At 44.9% G+C, this 21770-nt stretch overlaps 1 protein-coding gene across 2 annotated transcripts in view; it reads left to right on the plus strand.

Annotated features, from left to right (window-relative positions):
* The window catches only part of TFCP2L1 (transcription factor CP2 like 1), a 43049-nt gene that overhangs the window by 19623 nt on the left and 1656 nt on the right, over positions 1–21770 (plus strand). Inside the window, exons 3-14 of one of the 2 annotated variants that reach the window (XM_030580964.1) lie at positions 6644–6720; positions 8145–8250; positions 8518–8624; positions 9299–9451; positions 10662–10772; positions 12576–12667; positions 14183–14231; positions 14329–14422; positions 16113–16203; positions 17766–17866; positions 19081–19223; positions 21659–21710. In XM_030580964.1, the coding sequence (XP_030436824.1) occupies positions 6644–6720; positions 8145–8250; positions 8518–8624; positions 9299–9451; positions 10662–10772; positions 12576–12667; positions 14183–14231; positions 14329–14422; positions 16113–16203; positions 17766–17866; positions 19081–19223; positions 21659–21710 (1176 nt within the window). The remainder of the gene's footprint in view (positions 1–6643; positions 6721–8144; positions 8251–8517; positions 8625–9298; positions 9452–10661; positions 10773–12575; positions 12668–14182; positions 14232–14328; positions 14423–16112; positions 16204–17765; positions 17867–19080; positions 19224–21658; positions 21711–21770) is intronic. The other variant, XM_030580965.1, reaches the window with a different exon arrangement.

Here is a 21770-nt window from a genome sequence, read left to right on the forward strand (position 1 = left end):
TCTCCTCTTCCCTCTGCTCCCCCGGTGGGGGCAGGGAGCAGAAGCATAGCCGTGCGCACGGGGTGGGCAAATGGCTCCACTCTCCCGGCAGGCAAGCCGTGGGGTCCGCGCTCCCGGGCTGGAGCGCTGGGCCGAGTGCAGCAAGCTGCCGGCCCCTCCCCTGCCTTCTCCCCTCCCCTGTAGCCCTGCTGCCGCGTGCAGCGCTCTGGGGGTTTGGGCTGCGCGCTTCCGTGGGGCAGCATTTGGCTCCGCGGGGAGGCAGACACGCTCTCTGCTCAACCGGAGCCATGCTGCCGCCATGCGCAGCGCTCTGGGGTGGGGGGGGCTGTGCTGTCCCGCGCGGCAGCATGTCTGGCTCTGCATGGAGCCTCAAGGTAAAGGGCCCAGGGCTGGGGGGGTTGGATAAGGGGTGGGGGCAGTCAGGGGACAGGGAGCAGGGTGGGTTGGATGGGGGGGAATGGGATCCCAGGGGAGTGGCTAGGGGCAGGGGTCTCTGGAGGGGGCAGTCAGGGAGCAGGGGGAGTTCGATGGGGCATGGGAGTCCTGGAGTTTGTGCGGGGACAGGGGGTGGATAAGGGTCAGGGCAGTCAGGGGACTGGGTGCAAAGAGGGTCCTGGGGGGGCAGTTAGGGTGGGGGGGTCTCTGGAGGGGGTGGTCAGGGAACAAGGAGCTGGGGGGGGGGTTGTATGAGTTGGGAGTTCTGGGCGTCCTGTCAGGAGGCAGGGGTGTGGAGAGGGGTTGGCGCAGGCAGGGAGTAGGGTGGGGGGTTGGATGGGTCAGGAGTTCTGGGGGTCCTGTCAGGGGGCAGGGAGTGGTTGGATGGGGCATGGGAATCCTGGAGGTCTGTTTGGGGATGGGGGTGTGGATAAGGGTTGGGGCAGTCAGGGAACAGGTAGGGGGTAGGGTCCAGTCCGGGGACAAGGAACAGGGAGGTTTAGATAGGGGGTGGTGTCCTGGGGGGCAGTTGGGGGCAGGGGTCCCAGAGCGGGTAGGTAGGGGACAAGGAGCAGCGGAGTTGGGAGTTCTTAGGGGGGCAGTCACCCAAGCCTCTCCCCCGAGTTCTGACCCCCCCCACGCCCTCAGCCCCATACCCCCCCCCAGGCCCTGCCCTGAGCCCTGTACCTCCCTCATACACACCCAGCCCTCTGCTTGACTCCTTCATCCCCCCGCCCCAACCCTAGCCCTGACTCTGGCACCCCCACCCATACCTAGCCCCCCCTCTGCCTTGACTCCAGCTCGCCCCCAGCCCTCTGGGTCCTGGCTGCCAGCCCTGCACAGCCCGCTGCTGGTCTGGGGTTCTGGCTGACAGACTCTTGCCAGCCGGGGGCCTGGCCACAGGCCTTGCTCAGCCCGCTACCAGCCTAGGTAAACAGAACCCCAGACCAGCAGTGGGCTGAGCGGACCGGCAGCGTAAGATCAATATTTTAATTTCATTTTAAATGAAGCTTCTTAAATATTTTGAAAACCTTGTTTATCTTACAATACAACACTAGTTTAGTTATATAATATAAGACATAGAGAGAGACCTTTTAAAAAACATTAAAATGTATTACCGGCACGCGAAACCTTAAATTAGAGTGAATAAATGAAGACTCAGCACACTGCTTCTGAAAGGTTACCGATGCCTGGCCTAAACATTCAGGGTAGCAGATCCCTTGGTGCCTAGGTTTCTCCCTCTAACCTTTCGTGCTGCTACCAAACTCTATGTATCCGAATGCCTGTCTCCTGCCTCTGCTTGAGTGGTAGAAAGGATTATGGAATCATAGAACAGCAGGACCGGAAGGGACCTGGAGAGGTAATTTAGTCCCCTGCACTCATGGCAAGATTAACTATTATCTAGACCATCCCTGATGGGTTTTATCTAACCTGCTCTTAAAAATCTCCAACAATGGAGATTCCACAACCTCCTTAGGCAATTTATTCCAGTGCGCAACTACCCTGATAGTTAGGAAGTTTTTTCTAATGTCCAACCTAAACCGTTCTTGCTACAATTTAAGCCCATTTCTTCTTGTCCTATCCTCAGAGGTTAAGGAGAACAATTTTTCTCCCTCCTTCTTGTAACAATCTTTTATGCACTTGAAAACTGTTATGTCCCCCCGTCTTTGCTTCTCCAGAGTAAACAAACCCATTTTTTTCCATCTGTCCTCATAGGTCATGTTTTCTAGACTGTTAATCATTTTTGTTGGTCTTCTCTGGTCTTTCTCCAATTTGTCCACATCTTTCCTGAAATGTGGCTCCCAGAACTGGACACAATGCTCCAGTTGAGGCCTAATCAATGCAGAGTAGAACGAAAGAATTACTTTTCGTGTCTTGCTTACAACACTCCTGCTAATGCATCCCAGAATGTTTGCTTTTTTTTTTTTGCACTGACTCATATTTAGCTTGTGATCCATTATGACCCGTAGATCCCTTTCTGTAGTACTCCTTCCGAGGCAGTCATTTCCCATTTTGTATGTGTGCAACTGATTGTTCCTTCCTACATGGAGTACTTTGCATTTGTCTTTATTGAATTTCGTCCTGTTTACTTCAGACCATGTTTCCAGTTTGTCCAGATCATTTTGAATTTTAATCACATCCTACAAAGCCCTTGTAATCCCTCCCAGCTTGGTATCATCCACACTAGACTAGAAGGTCTCCCACACCTCTGAAGAGTGTGCTCTAGTCTAATCATAAATCTGAGAGATTCTGATGTTGGCGTCCCTCCATCTCTCCTGTTGAAGTTGTTCCAGTGGATATAAAGAGTCACAGCACCTGGGGGACTTGATTCTGGGTCTCCTGCCTTCCAGGTGGGTGCGCTAACCACTGGTCTCTAGACTTGTTCTCCCTCTCTGGCTCTAATGACTCCACAATTATTTATACACAGTGGAACCATTTCAACAGTATGTCCACAGTAGCGCAAGTGGGACCATATGTAATTCTCCACTGGTGCAGCTTAGCTGTTGGTGGAAGCTGTAGTGCAGACAGGGCTCGTGTGTCTTTACCTCTGTCTTATCGAACTCTGCTCAGAGCAGGTCTAGACTATGCTTTGGTAAAAATGCATGAAGGCCTCAGCCCTGTCTATACTACAATTTCTATCAACAGTGGTGAAAGCTAGCAGAGCATCAACCATGAACCAAAGAAATCCCCCTCCAAATTGATTCAGTGGATTAAACCATAGGGAGGTGTACTTTTGAGAATGTGATACCTTAAGTATTATCAGTACCAAAGTACTATCAATGGAAGAGAATATTTTGCTTGTTGGTATAGGGCTGAATTCTCCTCACACAATGGGGTTGCACTGTATAACTGAAAAGAGAAGGTTACCCCTAATTACCAGGTTAATTCAGATTTTCCTTAGTTGTGACACCTGAGGGAAGGTTTTGTGGAGAAGCAGAGAACGAGCATTTCAGCTTCTATATCGACACGGCTGTGCTGGTACCACTGCCCTTAAATCAGGTCCTGTTCATGCTCTGTTCTAGCATTAATGATATTTATGGGAATGCTGGTAGGAATGTTAACCTGACCTGTATTCTAAAACTTGGTTTCGGGGTGAGTATGGAAGGGAAGTGTTTTTCCATAGGAAATAATTTGTGTAGGAAGCTCAACTAGGAACATTCTTAATATTTAATTATTTTGTGATGGAATCTGTATTTAACACTCAGGTTGGAGGGGAACCAGTTAGTGTATGAATAGCCTTTTGAATGATGATTTTCAGGGAATCCATATTAAGTTCAATGGCTTCTTTCACTTGATGCATATATTTTGAACCAAGACATTTTATGCCTTTTGGCTTCCATAATATTAAAATAACAGAGCCTTTCTTGGAGGCAGCATTTATTAAAGAGCTGAACCTCTGTTTCTAGCTGGTTTGAGGTCTGATCCATTGAACCTGACTTCAGTGGTAACTTCATGTGTGGAATTTTTCCAGTTCAGTCCTTCATTTTGTATCCAGAATGTGAATGTGCCTGTTGGTAGGAAAGCACATGGTGCACAGTGACTTGTTGGTTTATCTGGTGAATAAAGACAGCCTAGAGGGAGTGGGGCCAACTTACATCGAGTAAGCTCCTTTGTTTTATGTGAACAGCTAATGCTAAGCACAAGGCTGGACAATAGAGGCTGATGGGAGAACCCATAGCAAATATTCTACCAAGTGTCAAGCTGTCAGGTACCCTGAGCATTTGACTGAGAACAAGAAACAGTTAGTGCTAGTCCTGGCTCTGGCACTGGGTTACTTTGTGGCCTTGAGCAAGTCACTTAATCTTTCTATTGCCGTTCCCCATATGTGGAATGAGGCTGGAAAGACCCATCTACCTGTAGAGAAGTGTGTGGTCTCTCAAATAATAAAGTAGGCTTTGTGTGGTGATTAATTGGATTAATATTTGCACAGTAAAGCTCTAAGTAGAAGAGGGATGTGAGAGGAGCTAAATCCATTGAGGCAATGAGATGCGTAAAGTCATGCTACCAATGAAAATTTGACCAAAACGGAGCCATCTTCGATGGATCAAATACTTCCATTTGGCTTTGTCAAAAATCTGTTTTTGTGACGAAATAACAGCAGTGGGAACAGCCTGGGGCTTACGCTAGTGTAGCACCATGGGTTTTGTTGGGATAAACCTGACTTATACCAGTGTAAATGGTATCTGAATTGGGCCCTGTGAGTATTTTGTTCTTATTGTGTAAGAATTTGGATTACTCAGAGCCAGTGCCTTTGCATAAACACTTGATAGGTTCCATAGGACACTCGCATAGAATTCCCCTTAACAGAAAGATCATCTTGGCTCATCTCCCCTTCCATTTATGGTCACATCCTCATCTCCCTCCCCCGTGCAATCACTTGTCTGTATCTTCTAGTAAACTACTGAATTTTCTGTAAATGAACCTTGGGGCTTTTTTTGGTCTGGTTGGAATTCCAGGAATGTCTGGGACCTCACTTTCCTCAATCATGCAAAGCACTAAGCATGTACTTAACTTTAAGCACTTTAAGTTCCAGTGAAGAAAGTGGAGTTACTCACATTCTTAAAGTCAAGCACATGCATCTGTTCAAGACGTATGGCATTTTCTGTTGTGTTTCAGTGAACTACATTTCTCTGAAATTGCCATGTGAATAAATTTACATTCCCGATCAAGAGAATACTCAATGGAATATTTCCTTGGTACAAACACAAGACAACCCATGGCATTGTGTGCTGGGATTATTGGTTTACAGACAGCGTCCTCTCAGTCCACCAGTCTGTTTTGCCACAAAATATAGTTCTTCTTGGAAGTAAAAATGGTGGATTTTGCAAAATGTGGGCTGAGATTTATATATGTTTCTAGCACCTAGTAATTAATCTGTAGCTACATGTGGTTTCCTTCTCTTCTTTAGCCAGTTGTTGGATTCAAGGGTCATAGCCTACTTGTGGAACTCCCATTGACATCTGTGGGAGTGGTGTGCAAACACTGAAGATAGAGTATGGCCTCTCTGCTCTCTTTTCCAGACAGCAGAATAAGCTTGGACTATCCCAGCACTCCAGTGACATTGCCTACACTCACGTTGCCAACCTGCAATGCTGCTATTCCCAAGAGGAACCCTGTTCTAATGCAATATCTTTCCATTAGTTCTGCTGTCATAAATCTACTGCTATTTACAGATTTGGATCCAGAAATGTAGCATTTTTCCTTTACCAGTGGCAGCTGCTTGGGGGCAGCTGTATCTGCTATGCAGTCTTTTGGCGGATCAGTGCTAAAATGACCTTGGTTAAGCTAGAAAATCTGAACCAATCACCATTTCAGATTGCCTTGTTATAGGATGATCTGCATTCTTCACTAAAGGGGGTGGGTAGGGGGCAGCAAGATCAACTGGAAAAACCAGATATTGTGTATCTACTTCCTTCATTTATTGTATTGATAGTGTTCTGCCCTTGTTCAGGCACTAGTTTACTACACAGAGTGGGTTATACACAAAAGGTTCATTGCACTGTCCAGGTTCTAGTATCTTATGTCCAGGTGGCTTACCAGGTCCAGACAGTAACATCAGCATATGTGACTATCAGCAGATTTCTTAATATGGAAGAAACCAATACTTGGATTTGAATCCCTCACAGTGATAGAAAACCATCACCGCTGGTCCTGCACGAACAAGCATCAGAGCTAATTTCTGTATGTTGGAAAGCCACAATCACGCCGAATCTTGTGATCTCCGGGCACCCAAAAATCCTATTGAAGCTCATGATAAGAAAGCAAGATCAGGTCCCTGGCATTCTAGTAGAGCGCAGAGGCCCTATTGTGCTAGGTACTGTGCAAACATATAGTAAGAGAGTTCAATATTTAGACCAAGTAGACAAGACAGATAAAGGATTAAGTGCTATTGTCCCCATTTTATGTGGTGAATGAGAGCACACAGATTAAGTGACTTTTCCAGAGTCTAACAGGAAGTCTGTGGCAGAGCTGGGAAATGAGCCTAAATCTCCTAATGCCCACTCCAGGGCATTAGCCACAGGACCATCTTCCCCTCAAATTTCTGCCCTCTGTTAATGTCCACTCATTAATGGGACAAACGAGTTATGTTGCCAAGAGTGACCCTTCCCTGATCAGTCTTATGCTTTATTAGCAACATGAATGCCAGCATGACTCTCTCATTGCTACAACATGTTAAACACCTTGGAAATGTTTCCTTAAACTCTAGGTCAGTCTTATGAAATCCGTCTACTTGAGAATAGGAAATTGGGAGAGTTTCAAGATTTAAACACAAAATATGTAAAGGTAAGGAGAAATATAGATTTCTTTTCTTCCTGCTACTACATACAGACACAAATCAAGGCCCTGACTGTGCTTATCATGGAGGACAATGGGAGATATTTTGCCATTGACTTTAATGGGAGCAGGACTGAAGGCCTAATTCCTGAGTTGGTTAGAGCCGCATGTGCAGTTTTGCTTTGCAGGGGTTCATCTAAACCTTTGCTTTGGTTACAGTCGTGCCCTAAGAGTTTCACTCTGAGTTTTGGGTTCAGATGAATCCCAAAATTCAAAGTTAAACTGGGCTGAAACCATTGAGCATCACTTCATCTACTGGCTTAACCCATGCAAAGCTATAAACCACCCCCAGGTTCAACGCACCTGGGCTCAGATACGTGTTCATAAGGAGGACTCCAGCTTTTCACATAGCTTTCTCACACAGGTCTTACACAGCTCAAGTTTACACTAGTGGTGGACTCAACCCACAACGTACATCCTGAGTTCTGGGTTGTTTGACTCTGGGGTTTGGATTTTACAAATACAGGGATTTTGCAAAATTTGGATCCAGATCTTGGTTCTGGTTTCAAGCCCTCCTTGCCCAAATTCTTGTGGTTGTGATCCAGGGATTTTCATGAGAGAAGGGCCATTTGCAAAATTTGGATCCAGATCTGGATTGAGACCATCTCCAAAGTTCAAGCATATTTGAATTCTATGTTTTTATTCAGCCCACTACAGGAAGGATTTATAAAATGTGGCTCTGGGTTCAGATATTCACACATACTCTCTTGCTAGGAGACCAAACAAGTGCTTGGATTTAGGTTTTGGTTTGGGCCTTTCTCTAATTTATATGCAAAATTAATCTCTCACTTCCATTCTGAATGGATGGCAACAGCAAGACAATGGACTTCCTTTGGAAACTGGGAGGTGAGGGATAATTAGCTTGTGGTAGGGCAGCACTTTGCATATGCAAAGCAATACATTAGTACAAAGTCTCTTTGGCTTTGCCTGCATTGGGCATTTGCCCTGGTTCTGGCCGTTCGGTCTCTGTCCATTGATGTAACTGCACCAGTCCAAACCTGAAGTGAAGGGGGAGCATGCTCTGCTGGTTCAAACAGAGGCTTTCCTAGTCTAGACTGGATGAGGTGCACTGGAGCAAACCCTACATCAATGGCTTGGCCGTCGATTGCTGAAATCAAGGCAAATTCCCACTGACAAGGCGTCTGAAGTTCAAAGAGAGCATTGCCTTGATGAACCATCTCTCAATGGAATTTGACATAAATAGAGATGGGTGGCTTTCATTGAGACACTCTGATCTTCTCCTCAATGGGAGCTGGACACATGGAGGAGGAACAGATAGATCAGACCCCCATCTCTGACAGTGGGAAACCAAAATCATCTCCAGAAAAGGGCTTCTGGCTCCCCTAATTCATCTTGCTCTCCTCTCTTAACAGAGCATCCTTCGGGTGGTTTTCCATGATCGGCGTCTGCAATACACAGAACACCAGCAGCTGGAGGGCTGGAGATGGAGTCGGCCTGGGGACCGCATCCTTGATATAGGTGAGATTATTTCATTATGGTTCCCATAAAGTGTCTTGGAGCTGGCTGTGAGCCGAGTGAAGGATTTTTCAGAGTTTGCTTTTTTAGAAAAATTGTAATGGTGTGTGCATGTGCAGGGAGGGGTGAAAGAAACCACAGCTGCATTGGTTTAAACTGGATACCTCGTTGGTTGTCTTGGCTTTTCAAATGAGTCTCGTAACTGTGTGAAAACTTGGTTTGTTGTCTTCAATTTAATATTTTTAAAATTTTAGGGGTTTTCTTCTACAGATATCCCACTGTCAGTCGGTATCTTGGATCCCAGGACCAGCCCGACCCAGCTAAACACTGTTGAATTTCTGTGGGATCCATCCAAAAGAGCATCTGCATTCATTCAGGTAAGGAATAAACGGATTTGCGGGCAGTAAATGGAATGGTATGATGCAATAAGGATACTTTTTCAGTCTCTGTGTATCTGAGGTGTGGGAAGGAAATATACTAAGGAAAATACCTGTGCTCCATCGATGAGTGTGTGCATTGATGTCCTATTTATAGGATACTCACATGTGCCAATTTAGCTTTTGGGGGTGGGGCTGTATCTTCTATTCTTAACACATAGCACAGGCCCTGTTGTAGGTAGAATGATCTTGTATGTCTCTTTAAATATCCACTCTCCTCTTAAAGATGGGTTTCATTTATTGGGGCTGGGGGAAGGCATAACTCTAGTTCTGCAAACACCGCATATGGCTCAGTGTCTGCAAAATCTCAGACTTCATGGGGCTTTCCCACCCTTAATATTAAGTTTTTTTTTTTTTTATCTGTATATATGCAACGCAAGGCTAAAGCCTGCTTTTCTATATGTTCAGTTTTTCTCCAGGCTGCTTGTCCTGTCGCTCTTCTGAACTCTGTTTCGTTCTGAACTCTTTCTACGTTTCCTCTCTAACATAAAGATGGGCCGGAACTAAACTTGAAACCCCCACTTGCATATACCCCTGAAGTTGGGGGCTTGAAATTCAGGTCTTTTGCAACATTGAGCCATCTCTAGTTATAATGACAGTTTCTGTTTTGCCAGGTACATTGTATCAGCACAGAATTTACACCAAGAAAACATGGTGGAGAGAAAGGGGTGCCCTTCAGGATACAAATCGACACATTTAAACAGAATGAGAATGGCGAATATACCGAACACTTGCATTCTGCAAGCTGCCAGATCAAAGTGTTCAAGGTATGGGCTAGTTCAGTTTTTCCCAAATTCTCTCTGGAGTTCGAGACCCGGGGAATGTTGCTCTTGCTGCGTACAAAATTTAAAAAATGTTTGTTAGTATTTCAGGCATTACAATTAAAGCAAAAGAATAAAGGTATTAAACAGGTGGCGCTTGTACTCTTATCAGTAGTACCCGTTATGGAAAAGGCACAACATCCTAGCACATCTAGCAACAGAGATCTCAAAGTGAACTGCACAGCTAGCTACATTCAGTGGACCGGCTTCATGCACTCAGACCGAGGTCTGCCCAGATCTCAGTCCTCTCTGTTATCTGGATTTTTAAACAATCAGCTCTGCTTGGAGGGGATAACAGCACCTTGGGAAGGCACCAATGCACAGAATAGAGCTCTCATATCAGAGTCTCTTCAACCATAAAAGATATTGCTCATTGAGTCACCCATAGTGGGAAAGAGCTGGCCATAGAGAGTGCGTATATTCTACCTGTTCCAGTCCTGGCACTTGGTAACTTCTGTCACTGCCTGTTAAGATACCAAAGCCAACCTTTGCTCTATTACATTTTGTATAAGTCCACAGTATTTTCAGTGGCATGATCTGGATTTACACCCATAGAGCTGAGAGCAGAATCTGGCTCCTTTTTTTGTTTTTAGTTAGCTTTTCCTGAGTAACGGAGGAGAATAACGACTCCCTAGACTTCTCTCAGATAAGATCTCGAGAAGGGCCTTAAATGTTGCAAGTAGTTCTCCTCTATGCCATACAATGGAGAGAAAGATGGGCAGTCTAGTTCTTGGTCTCTGTTCGTGTTTGAAGCTTTTTGGCAAACCTGGAATGAGCAGGTACTCTAATCCATTTCAGGCCTGGTGTTCAGGGTTTTGGTTAGATCCGAATCTAAACTTCTCCATAGACTGGTAGGGGGCATGGGGACTGGATATGGTAATCCACTCCGACCCCTCTAGTTTTCATAACATCTACAGTCCCTGGAGAAATAACACAGGTGTTCATTGAAGTGTGTTCCTCCATCAGAGATTCAGGCTCTAAAATAGTATCAAATCCTGTGAAAGCATAAAGCTTGTGTAGCACTTGGTATATTTAGGAAATGCTACAGACATGGCAATATTAACAAAGGATGTTGTAGATACAGTAGAAGGTTTTTCTATGAACTGCTGCTCAGAAAACAGAGGCCTTGTCCTGCTCTTGTGCTCTGTGCTTATAGCCTAAGGGAGCTGACAGAAAGCAGAAAACGGACAGAGAGAAAATGGAGAAGAAGACTGCCCAAGAGAAGGAGAAATACCAGCCCTCCTATGATACGACCATTCTCACAGAGGTAAGATGCTTCAGTCACATACAGCATGCTGGTTTAATATGTCGGGCCACACACTTAAAATGACAAAATAAATGACTTCTGCCACTGGATTGAATTAGTTTGTGGGGATCCATTCGGCAAGGTCTCATTGAGACGGAGAGCTTAATGAAACTCTATAAAACGGATTAGACTTTTCATAAAAAGCTATATTAGAAGGAACTAAAGTTTATAAGGAATATCGGACCCTTATGCTCCAGAGCATAAACCAGCCATTTACTGGGTTAAGGAGCAATTGTCTATCACTTCCCACCATCCCTGAACTGTCCCCTCCAAATAAGTGTCCCATAGATGTGGCTTACACTTTCCTCTGAGCCATCTGGTACTGGGTGGAGTCAAAGACAGGGTGCTGGAAAAGATCGTCTGATCCACTTGGCAATTTCCTTTCCTTCATGGATGTCCTTTAGAACAAGCCATTATGGTGAGCTTGGTCTTTGCTAGCTTCACTCTACAATGGGCTCATGTTCAAAGAATGTTTTGTGTGTGATATGGGTCATATGAGATCTACATTTTCTTTTTTAACATCATGATTACACTGTGCTCTAAAGGTTGTGCATAACCCATGTTGGGCTGAAGAAGCGCCAGCCAAGGGCACCTTTATAATCTGTTTAGGAGTCAGGTACCACTTTTCTTATGGGAATGTTCTAGAGGCTGGCATTTTAGTCCTGGAACTGCCACTGATGGGAAGATCTAGTTTTTTATTTAAACAGTGTCTCACTGGAACGCCTTAAGATGATTTGATTTTCTTTTTGCTTGTTTTAAATAAGCTCTCCCCATTCCCTAAGAGAACAGTTTTTGGTCTATAAATTACTTGGAATAATTAGACACCATATAATTTGACCTATAAACTAGTAGTCTTTGCTAGCACGACCCTGCTCTGCAAAGAGACCTAATCCTACAGCATGGGCAGATACAGAGCTCTTGCTGTTAGTACTAGTGCACTTTAACACATTGAATCAGGAAATCCTCTAGCCCTGGTTGCCAATGAGTTAAATATTTGCTTAAAGCTGTATTTGTGGAGGTGAATGCCACAGATTGTCTCCTGCTTTATCACTGCAAATAGGGACACTGCCTAGTATAGTCATGGGCTCATAACAGGTTGACTACAGGGCCAGATTCCTTTTGTTGTTCTGGATTTACATCATTGTAACCAACTCCATTGGCTTCAGTAGAGTTACTTTGGATTTACACCAGTGCAACTGAGTGTGGAATCAGGCCTATGTTTGCAATGGTTTTTGGTAGCCTTTTGTGTGTCTGCCTTAGGTTTTCCTATAGAACTGTATTTATAAACTTGACTTCCTTTGATACTGCATGGACCAGGCCAAATTCTGCTCTCACATTGGTATAAACCTGAGGTAACTCCACAGATGTGCCTGTGGCTCATCTAATTAGTCATTCTAGTCTGGAGTTACTTGGGATTTATAACTGAGACCAGAATCTGGCAGCTGGGATATTTCTGTATTGTGGGCCAAATCCTGCCTTCAATGAGAATTGATTTATTGGTGTTGCCCAGATGTAAGGAAGAGCACAGTTCAGCTCAGTGTTGGTTTGGGACAGGCTTTCTGAAAAGGAATATATGGAGAAAGCACAACTAGAACCAATTTGGTACCGCCTCAGTGCTCTTTCAATGTAGAGTACAGATCCCTGGGCCTGCTTCTCCTTTCAGCAGGGGTCACTTGCTGACCATAATGGAGTGACAGTGCCCCCTATTTCCAATTGGATGAAAGCCTTCTTTGCTCAGTGTCCCCATTGGGTTTGTTTTGACAGTGTTCTCCATGGCCAGATTTGCCTTATCAAGTGAACAATGCTCCGTCTCCAAGCTACAACAGTTCTCCAAACAGCTTCAGCCTTGGAGATGGGTATGTAATAAATGCTTTCTCTTCTCACTTGGTGTGTAGTGTGTGTGCGTGCATTGGTTTGCTACCGTATAATAGATCAAGAACCAGCTTAGCCTGGCACTTGAGCTGGAGCTCAGTGTCTATTCCAGCTTTAAAGTCCACTCTTCTCACAAGAATTCCTGGAAGGAACGGGCTGCATTTCCCACTTCCTTGCAGTTTAATGGTCTGATTACACATTCCTGATCTGTGTGCTGTATCGGGCAGGGGAAAGGAATAATATTTTACACTGAGACACTGTGTCGGATGGTCAGTGAAAGTTCTGCTCTGTACATCAGTGAGGGCAGTGTTGGGTCTGAAGTGTTTATAACGGATACCTGTGTTCTCACTTTAAATTTAATGTATGTAAACAGGCTTGATATCTCGCTCTGCACTGACAGACTTGGCCTGTGAGGGAGGGGAAAATATTCAGATTGCAAAAATAGACACTAGCATGCTAGCTGATAACTCTTCTGAGTGCCCGCTTCTATTCAAAGGTAAATAATTAGCTCTATAGGCAAATCTTTAGCATTTTTTTAAGGCCCAGTCCACCCTGGAGGATAAAACATGTTTGCTTGAAACATGGTTTAAACCAGTTTGGGCTAACACTGTTCAAATACAGTTTGCCCTGTTTAAAATAATAACACCGGGGTCAAATCATGGGGTCCTTCTTTACTGCGTTTTTGTGCAGGCAAACTCCTGTGAACATCCCTGGGAGTTTCATGGCTTGGCCCAGGGATGGTTAAATATTTGTGCCCAGCCTGCATTGGCAGGTCAGACCCTCTTAGCATGAATGGTTTGAGGATAGACACTTGCCCAGCTGAAAAGTTTGAACTCAATGTGGTAAGCACAGTTTTCCTCCGAGTATGTGGGAGACCTGAAAGTGCACTCACAGTTGCTGTGGTGTGTTTTGGTTCAGGACCGAGCTTAAGGGGCCTGATCACGCCCTCCGTTGCACCTCTGCAAACTCCAGTGAAGCCAATGGGAGTGCATGTGTGCAACTGATGATATATCCAGGGTCAAGGTTAGCTTTATTCTGTAAATGTAACAGTGATGAGTAACCATGATTGCTTTCTGCAACCTGCTGAAGATTAATTCCATGGTGGTAGTAGGATTATTAAATCTGATGGACTTCTCTTCCCTTCACTTTCCTCCACCACTTTTCCTTGGCGCACATTCCTCTCAAGGAGTTAATGCAAGATCTTGGGGAGAGGGATTAGAAGGCATTAACTTTTTCTCCCACAAAATGTGCTTGCTTTCCATCCAGATGGATTTGTAAAGGAACACAAAGGGACAATGTCAATGGAAGTTTACTTGCAGAATTTTGCCCAGACTGATTTAAAAAATAACTGATCCAATCACGGGAAAAAATGTCAACTTGACATAATTCTTGACAGTCAAGACAAGGGGTTGGGGGGCTGGGGAAAGACAACCAACAATTTTCATTGTCAATTTTAAAATAACGTTTTTTTTCTCTCCCTGCTTTATACAATTTTTTAGCAACAGTTCTCCAACCCACCAAGTGGAGCTCCTGCCTCCCAGCAACGATGTAAGTATTTGAGATCATGTTAATGTGGTGCTTTTCTTTTTTTAGGACACTGCTGAACAGTTCATTTCAAGACCCTCTTATTCTTTTTGCAATGTAGCACCTCCTTCCCTCTGCTTCCATTCAAGATGTCCAGCAGTGGCTTCATCGTAATAGGTTTTCTCCATTCTGTAGACTCTTCTCAAGTTTCTCGGGTGAGTTTAAGTGGTCCGTATTTTTGGTTCTTTTTTTTTTCCTGGTACACGTATGGATCATTCTTTGGAGGTTGGTATTATTTGTCAAAGAAAACGGTGAGCTGGGGTTTGGAGGAACCTCTTAAAGATTGGTAAGGATTTCCAAAACTGGATGCCTAAAGTTAAGTTCCTAAGTCCCTATATAATCTTAATAGGTGCTGCTTAAAAAATCAGCTCTTGTGTGAAGTGGGCCACTCATTTCAGTGCCAAAATATGGGCTTTGAAGTCTAATTTTGGCCAACTTGGTTTTGAAAATCTTGGTCACTGAAATTCTACTCTCTCTCATTGGTGCATGAAATGTGCATGGGTTGTTCCAATTAAGCTAACTTTCATCATGCTTTCGAGGAAGGAACTGACCATGAATATCTTAAAGGTACATACTAGGAGGTGACACACTTTTCAGCATTTTGAAGGCTGAGCTTATTAGACACATCGGGGCTCCTTGCATCCCTCTGTCTCCCCACCTAGAAGCTCCTTGTGTGGCAACCTCTCAACTCCTGTTTCAGGGACTCTCTGCAACTTCTCTCCCCATCTCCCTTCCTCCCCGCCGACAGGGGTACTGTGTGTCTCCCATTTTCTCTCTCATATGAGGGTCACCCTCTTCTGTCTCCTAAACCCCTTAGGTGCAGCTCTGTGTGCACCTCTATTAGAACCTTACCTCCAATATGAGGGGCTCTGTGTGCCTCCCATGCAATCCTCCATTCTCCCCCCACGTGCCACTGCCTGTGTGTACACCCTATTTCTCCCCTTCCCCACCATTGCTAATCTAGGAGATAAAACCATTCAGTTTGTCAAGGTGTCAGAGTCAAACTCTATTAGGAAGCTGGGGAGAGATTGCGAATTGTTATGCTGGATGGTATTAATGGGTGCCATCAACCCAATGTTTGATCTAGAGATAATTGCAGAGGTGCTTGAAGTTGTGGCTGTGATAATCAGAAGGCAGGGGCTCCATGTGTCCCCCATTTTCCCCAAAATCAATAGGGGAAATCCAATATCCATTGTTGCCTAGTACTTTCTCCAGGGAGACACTCTCTCACCAACCGAAGTTGGTTCTATAAGAGAGATTACACCTCACCCACCTTTTCTTTCCAATATCCTGGGACTGACATGGCCCCAACAACGCTGAATAGCATGTTCTCTGAAACATTGAAATTGGTCAGATGAGGCATTCAAAAGTTATGTTGTACACAGAGAAACAGAAATGTCATCAAGTTGAGTTTAAGGCCTCTACAATCTTGGTCAACAAGACATTTTAAAATGTCCCCGTGCAGCAGGAAAGTGAGGTCTTCTACTCATGACCAGCCCTAGCCATCTAGGGCAGCAAGGGTTGCATGGCCAATTTTTGTTTTATGTTACCCCATTAAAAGCGCATTGACGTGTGTAGTCAAAAGCAGATTTTAGTCCACTGACCAGGAACTCAGTCTAGCTTGTACATGTGGCAGTTAAAAGCACTTCCTCTGGACCACTACTCATTATTCACCATTCTGTGGACTAGCAGAAAATCTGTTGTGAAGGGATCAATTGCAGTGCACACCCTGGGAATGTTACTGTTCATCCAGCATCTCTTAACAGGTCCAGCTGTACATGTTTCTGATAATTTGGAAGCTCTTTTGTTTTGTTTAATCTCTAAAAATAACCTCGAAATGTCTAGGTGCTGACTTACTGAAGATGTCTAAAGAAGATTTTGTTCAGATCTGTGGTCCTGCTGATGGAATTCGGCTCTTCAATGCAATCAAAGGAAGGTTTGTACCTATCTCTTCCAGATACTACTATTGCAGCACCCATTGGTGCTTCCAGTGTTAAATCAGTGTCTCTGGTTGCAGCGCCTCTGTAAAGTCCTTGAAGTAGGTCTCCTTCAAGTCTGGTTGGCTCAGGGGGTTGACAGTGGGCTATTCACCCTAAGGCATGGGTTTGAATACTGCCTAGGTCAGAGATGAGTGAAAAGTCATTAGCATAATGTGGTTCTTCAGTGGTCTGTTTGGAATCAGTTAGTGGTCTCAATGTGCTTCCCAGCAGAGACATGTTGACATCCCATCTGGTACCTGTGTTGCCTGTATCAGCAGAAACCAAGGTTTAATGGACTAAAAAGACTGAGCCCACAAATGCCTCCTAACCCTCATCAGGAGGCATTGGCTATACTCACTAACCAGCTGAGCTGGGTTCAAATCAGTGAGGGCTTTAGCCGTCTGTGTACTAAGGGCCTCTTGTGTGGCACTGAGCACCCTCAATCTTATTTGCTTCATAGGAGTTGAGGCTGCTCAGCATCAATTCCATCATCTCCCAGGGTTGGGAAGCTTCTGTTACCAAATCTCCTGGTGCATCTCCTCTCCCACAACGCTAGTTTCAAGATTCCCCTTAACTGCTTATTTATGTTCTACCCAGATGTGGGCAAACTATGGCCCGCGGGCCACATCACGCCCATAGGACTGTCCTTCCAGCCAGGGACCCTAGTCCCCGGCCCCTCCTCCACTGTCCCCCCTCCTCTGCAGCCAGGCTGCGCTCTGGCCCACCGCTCCCACTGGGCAGCATGGGGAGCACAGCTGGCTTCAGCCGGGTGTTGTGGCTGTGAGCTCCTGCTGCTGGTAAGGGGGCAGGGAGCGGGTGGGGAGGTTGGGTAAGGGAGCAGTCAGGGAGGAGGGGGCTGTTGGAGGGGTGGAGGTTCGGGGGCGGTGGTCAGGCGATGGGGAACAGGGAGGGTTGGGAGTCAGAGTCTCATGGGGGGCCTGTTGGGGGGGCGGGGATGGGGATATGGGTTGGGAGGGTAGTCAGGGGACAGAGATCGGGGGGCTGGATAAGGGGGTGGGATCCCAGGGAACAGTTAGGGGTGCGGGGGTCCTGGGAGGGGGTGGTCAGGGGCGAGGAGCAGAGGGTGGTTGGATAGGGGGTGGGAATCCCGGGGGGGGGCTGTCAGGGGGTGAGGGTGTGGATAGGTGTTGGGGCAGTCAGGGGACAGGGATCAGGGGTGTGGATAGAGGGTGGGGGTCCTGGGAGGGGATGGTTAGGAGACAAGGAGCAGGGGGGAGAGTTGGATGGGTTGGGGATTCTGAGGGGAGCAGTCAAGGAGCGGGAAGTGGGAGGAGGTGGATAGGGGGCAGGGCCAGGCTGTTTGGGGATGCAAAGCCTTCCCTACTTGGCCTACCATACAGTTGCGCAACCCCGAGGTGGCCCTCAGGCCAAAAAGTTTGCCCACCTCTGTTCTACCTAAATGAGTCCACAACAGCTGTTCCAGTGCATTGTGGACCAGTTCACACCAACAACACAGTCTAATAATAAAGAATTTTTGCTTTTGTTTTTAAACCCATAGAAACGTAAGGCCTAAAATGACAATTTATGTCTGTCAAGAACCAGAGCAGAACAGGTCTCATCTGCACCAAAAACGAGAGAATGGAGATGGTAATCTGTGTGGTAAGTTTCCTGACCTCTGCTCCCACATGTGCTAGTCTGAGATGCATTGGTTCTAAGCTCCACATATGACTGCTTCATGTCAGAAGAGGTAACGGTGGTTCATGCCAACTGTAACTGCTGAGTTGGCTTCAGCTCCACAAGGGCATAGAGCACAGACAGCATCCTGCCTGCCACAGGGATGCAACTTGTGCTGACTTGAGGGTTATTCAGGAAAGACAGGTGATGTTTGCACTGCCACCCTCCCTTAAGGGAGCCATCAGCACAGGGCAACTTTAATTTCTGCCCTTGGCTCCACAATAGCCCCTCCAATGGAATGCCACTGAGACCAATTGAATCTGCATCCTTTTCCAGCCGTCCTGGCCATGCCCTCTCTCAAGCCGGCCCTGCCCACTTCAGGGGTTCTCCTTGGCCCCCTTCAAGCCCTTTGATGGAAGGGAGATTGTGGCCCCTTTATCCTTTTTGAAAATCAGCATTGTCAAACATTATCACCCATTGGTACTGCAGTTATCACCTCGCATGTAAAATAGGAAGCAACTGATAACACCATACAGGAGATGACTAAAGTACAATGGTTGCCATTAAAAAGTCATCAACTGTTTCAGTTAATAGAATTTGAAGAACAGATGCAAGACTCTTCCCTTTTGAGAATGGAATATGCAGAAATGCCAGAGGATAGTGGGTCCTGGAGGATAGGTCACAGGATTGGGCATCAGGAGATCCAGGTTCTGTTCTGGGTTTTGCTTTGAGATCTATGCATGCAAAAAACTACAGATGTGCTAGGTTTTTTTCTTGAAGGAGTTTCTACATTAACATCTTCCTGTAGCTCAAACTAATTCTCTTTCAGATGTATCCAAAGTGCCAAAATGGGGTCAGCAGAACCACACGATTCTCTAAGAAAATCAACTGCCACTCATACAAAGCGTGTTTCATTTAGTGTCTGGCGATGTGTGGTTTTATTGGCAGTTTGAGTCTTTCTGCAGGCAAACCTGGGCCAAAACTTATCTAGATTTTGCTTGCCTTCTTACATGCAGAGAAATAAATATTAGCCATTTTGGGGCAGATCCTTAGCTGGTATAAATTGGCACTACTTCAAAGGCGCTATGCTAACTTACACCAGCTCCAGATCTAGCGCTTGATCTTCTATATCCAGTTCATTCATTGAAGTCAAGTTTTTGGTTGTATGTATAAAGGCTTTTTTCCCTTAATTATTGCAGTATATCATGCAGTCTTCTTGGAAGAGCTGACAACCCTGGAATTAATTGAGAAGATTGCAAACTTATATAGCATTTCTCCACAGCAGATAAATCGGATCTATCGACAAGGACCTACAGGGATCCATGTATTAGTGAGCAATGAGGTAAGGGGCTAAAGCAAACACATCTGGTATGAAGTATCAGAGTTCAAGACAGCTGCCTGACTTTCTTTTGTTATAGTTAGGCTGACCTTTAAAACTATGCAAGAGTCTCCAAGGGAACTAGTCAAGATTACTAAGCCTGAAAAATTTTGTTTAACTATCACACTTGTCCAAAATATTTTTGAGTCTTAAATCAAAGAATTCAGCCATACAACTCTTAAGAAGAACGAAAGAGAACTCTTAAGAGAACTTCCTTTTAAGTGATATTTGCTGTAGCATGAAATATATCTTAATTCTAATGAATTAGTGAATTTCAAAAGTGGTAACTTTTTTGGGTACCGGATCTGAAACTCGGGCCCTTTAAGGTTGGACTCCCAGAAATCACTTGCCAGTCATTTAGCCAATGGCTGGAGACATTGAGCCAAAGCCATTGCTTGCTAGGTGGTATGTAACAATGTCTGAATTCTTGGTAGTTCCCTGCTTACACAAGCATTTCATTTGGTCTGTTCCATTTTGCATGTTAATAGTGAATTGCCTCACTCTTCTTTTTCTCTAAATGACTTACTCTTTTCATGCGCCAGAATCACTTAAGGAGCTTCATTTAGATGGACTGGCACTACACCTGAAAGGAACGTTGTTAAAGCAAATGAAGCAGAGAGTGAGACTCAAGTGGGGCCTAAATTTAAGCCTGTAATGCTTACTCTGAAAGTCTCCTTGCCATTTCACCCTGATTAAATCAGAAACCTTCAGCGTTTAATAAGCATGAAGTGCTTTAAGGCAACCTGTGAGGGAGGGAGTTACCTCAACTACCTCTGGTGTAAGGGGCCTTAATTAAATACTTAAGTTACTTATTAACAATATCTATTACTTTATTTTTGGTCTTTTGTGCTCTAGTGGCAGAGAGGCACAAGTGATGCAAAGGAGAGGCACTGAGTTAATGTACTTCATGCATCATTAGGTGCACACACACACACCCAGTGCAGTGGAGTCCAATTTGGGGAGGAGGGGAAGAAAGAGAGTAGGGGAGTTAGCTTAGCCTGAGGGGAACCATAGGTGGAAAGGGAGCTTAGCATGAGAACTTCAAGAGAATGGAAGTGGAATTGCTCTGCTTGCCCTGGGGGTCAAGTTTAAACAGGTAGGGGCCAGATTTTCAAGTGCTCAGTACACAATGGGAGCTAAACTTTCAAAATAGCTCAAAAAGTTGGGCACTTAACTGCCTTCCAAGCTCTGGGCCTCAGCTCCCCTTGTAACACTTTCAGCGAGTTTTCCAGAAGAGCTCATAACTCTGTGCCCAACCTGATCAGTTATTTGGGGATTTAAATGGAAACTGGACTTTTCTTTAAAACCTGATTACTTCTCATGAGTAACTAGCTCTGCTTAGGTTAGCTACTAACTGTACCAGCAGAGATCTCACTCTTTTTTCTCTTTGAGTTTCTCATATGATTTTGGTTAAGGTGTATGTGTATTGTCTACTTGCAGAGAGGAAGAAACAGGCAAATGTTACGTGTAAACAAAATAATCAGATGTATGCTGTCAAGTTTATTTTATTTAAGGACATTAATGATATTCTGTATGTACAGGAAGGACTCCATTTTTCCTTTTTTTAGGAGCAAACGTCCTCTCATATTCAAAAGAATGAAATGATGGCAATGATCTACTCTTAACTGGTCGACGTCCTTTTGATTGGACAAATATTTCACTAGTAAATCTGTTAGTAGACTTCAAAAGAAGGGACCATATCTCAGCAATTGTAAATCGGCATAGTTCCGCTGATGTCAATGGAACTACACCAACTTAGGACATGATCCATGACTTTTAACTTCCTTACAGTAAGATCTGTGGCCCTTGTCAAGCCTTGTCGACTTCAAAGGATGTTTGCCACTGACTTTGGTGCAAGATCAGGCCTTGTTGGAGAGGAAGAATAGTCTCCCCAAGGAAGCCCTGGTGCTTGGGACACTTAAAAATAGGCTGGTGAAAAACTAGTAAATGTATAATAAGCCTGCATTACGATCCTGACCCCAGCTGATGTCAGTTGGCCTAAACCTGTTGAAGTCAATGGAGGTGGGCCAGTTTGAGGGCCAGACACTCACCCAATCTAGAGTGGGGATGCACTGGGTGACTTGATGTAGCAGGAAAAAATGAATTTGTGTGGTAATCTTTGGACTCGATCTCACAAATGCGGAGCACTATAGATCTGATCCAGAAAAACACTTAAGCATGACTTAGTCCCATTGACTTTAGTGGACTACTCGTGTATTCAATTGCTTTGCTGTATTGGGGCAAAATGCTCTGTACTTCGTAAGATCAGAGGCTCAGCTGATTGACCTTCCCTTTAAAAGTTATATTGGGCATTGAATTAAAACTTCTTGTGCTCAAAATGTTAAGACATCAACTGTTATGAAGAATTTTTGTTCTTTCTTTTTCCCCCTGCCATTCAGATGGTGCAAAACTTCCAGGATGAGTCTTGTTTTGTTATCAGCACATTAAAAGGTATGCTATTCTGATGCTACTTACTGTTTTATACTATTGGTTTCAACTGCCTAAGAACTT

Source organism: Gopherus evgoodei, chromosome 11 (genome assembly GCF_007399415.2).
Source record: "Gopherus evgoodei ecotype Sinaloan lineage chromosome 11, rGopEvg1_v1.p, whole genome shotgun sequence".
NCBI classification, from domain to species: domain Eukaryota; kingdom Metazoa; phylum Chordata; order Testudines; family Testudinidae; genus Gopherus; species Gopherus evgoodei.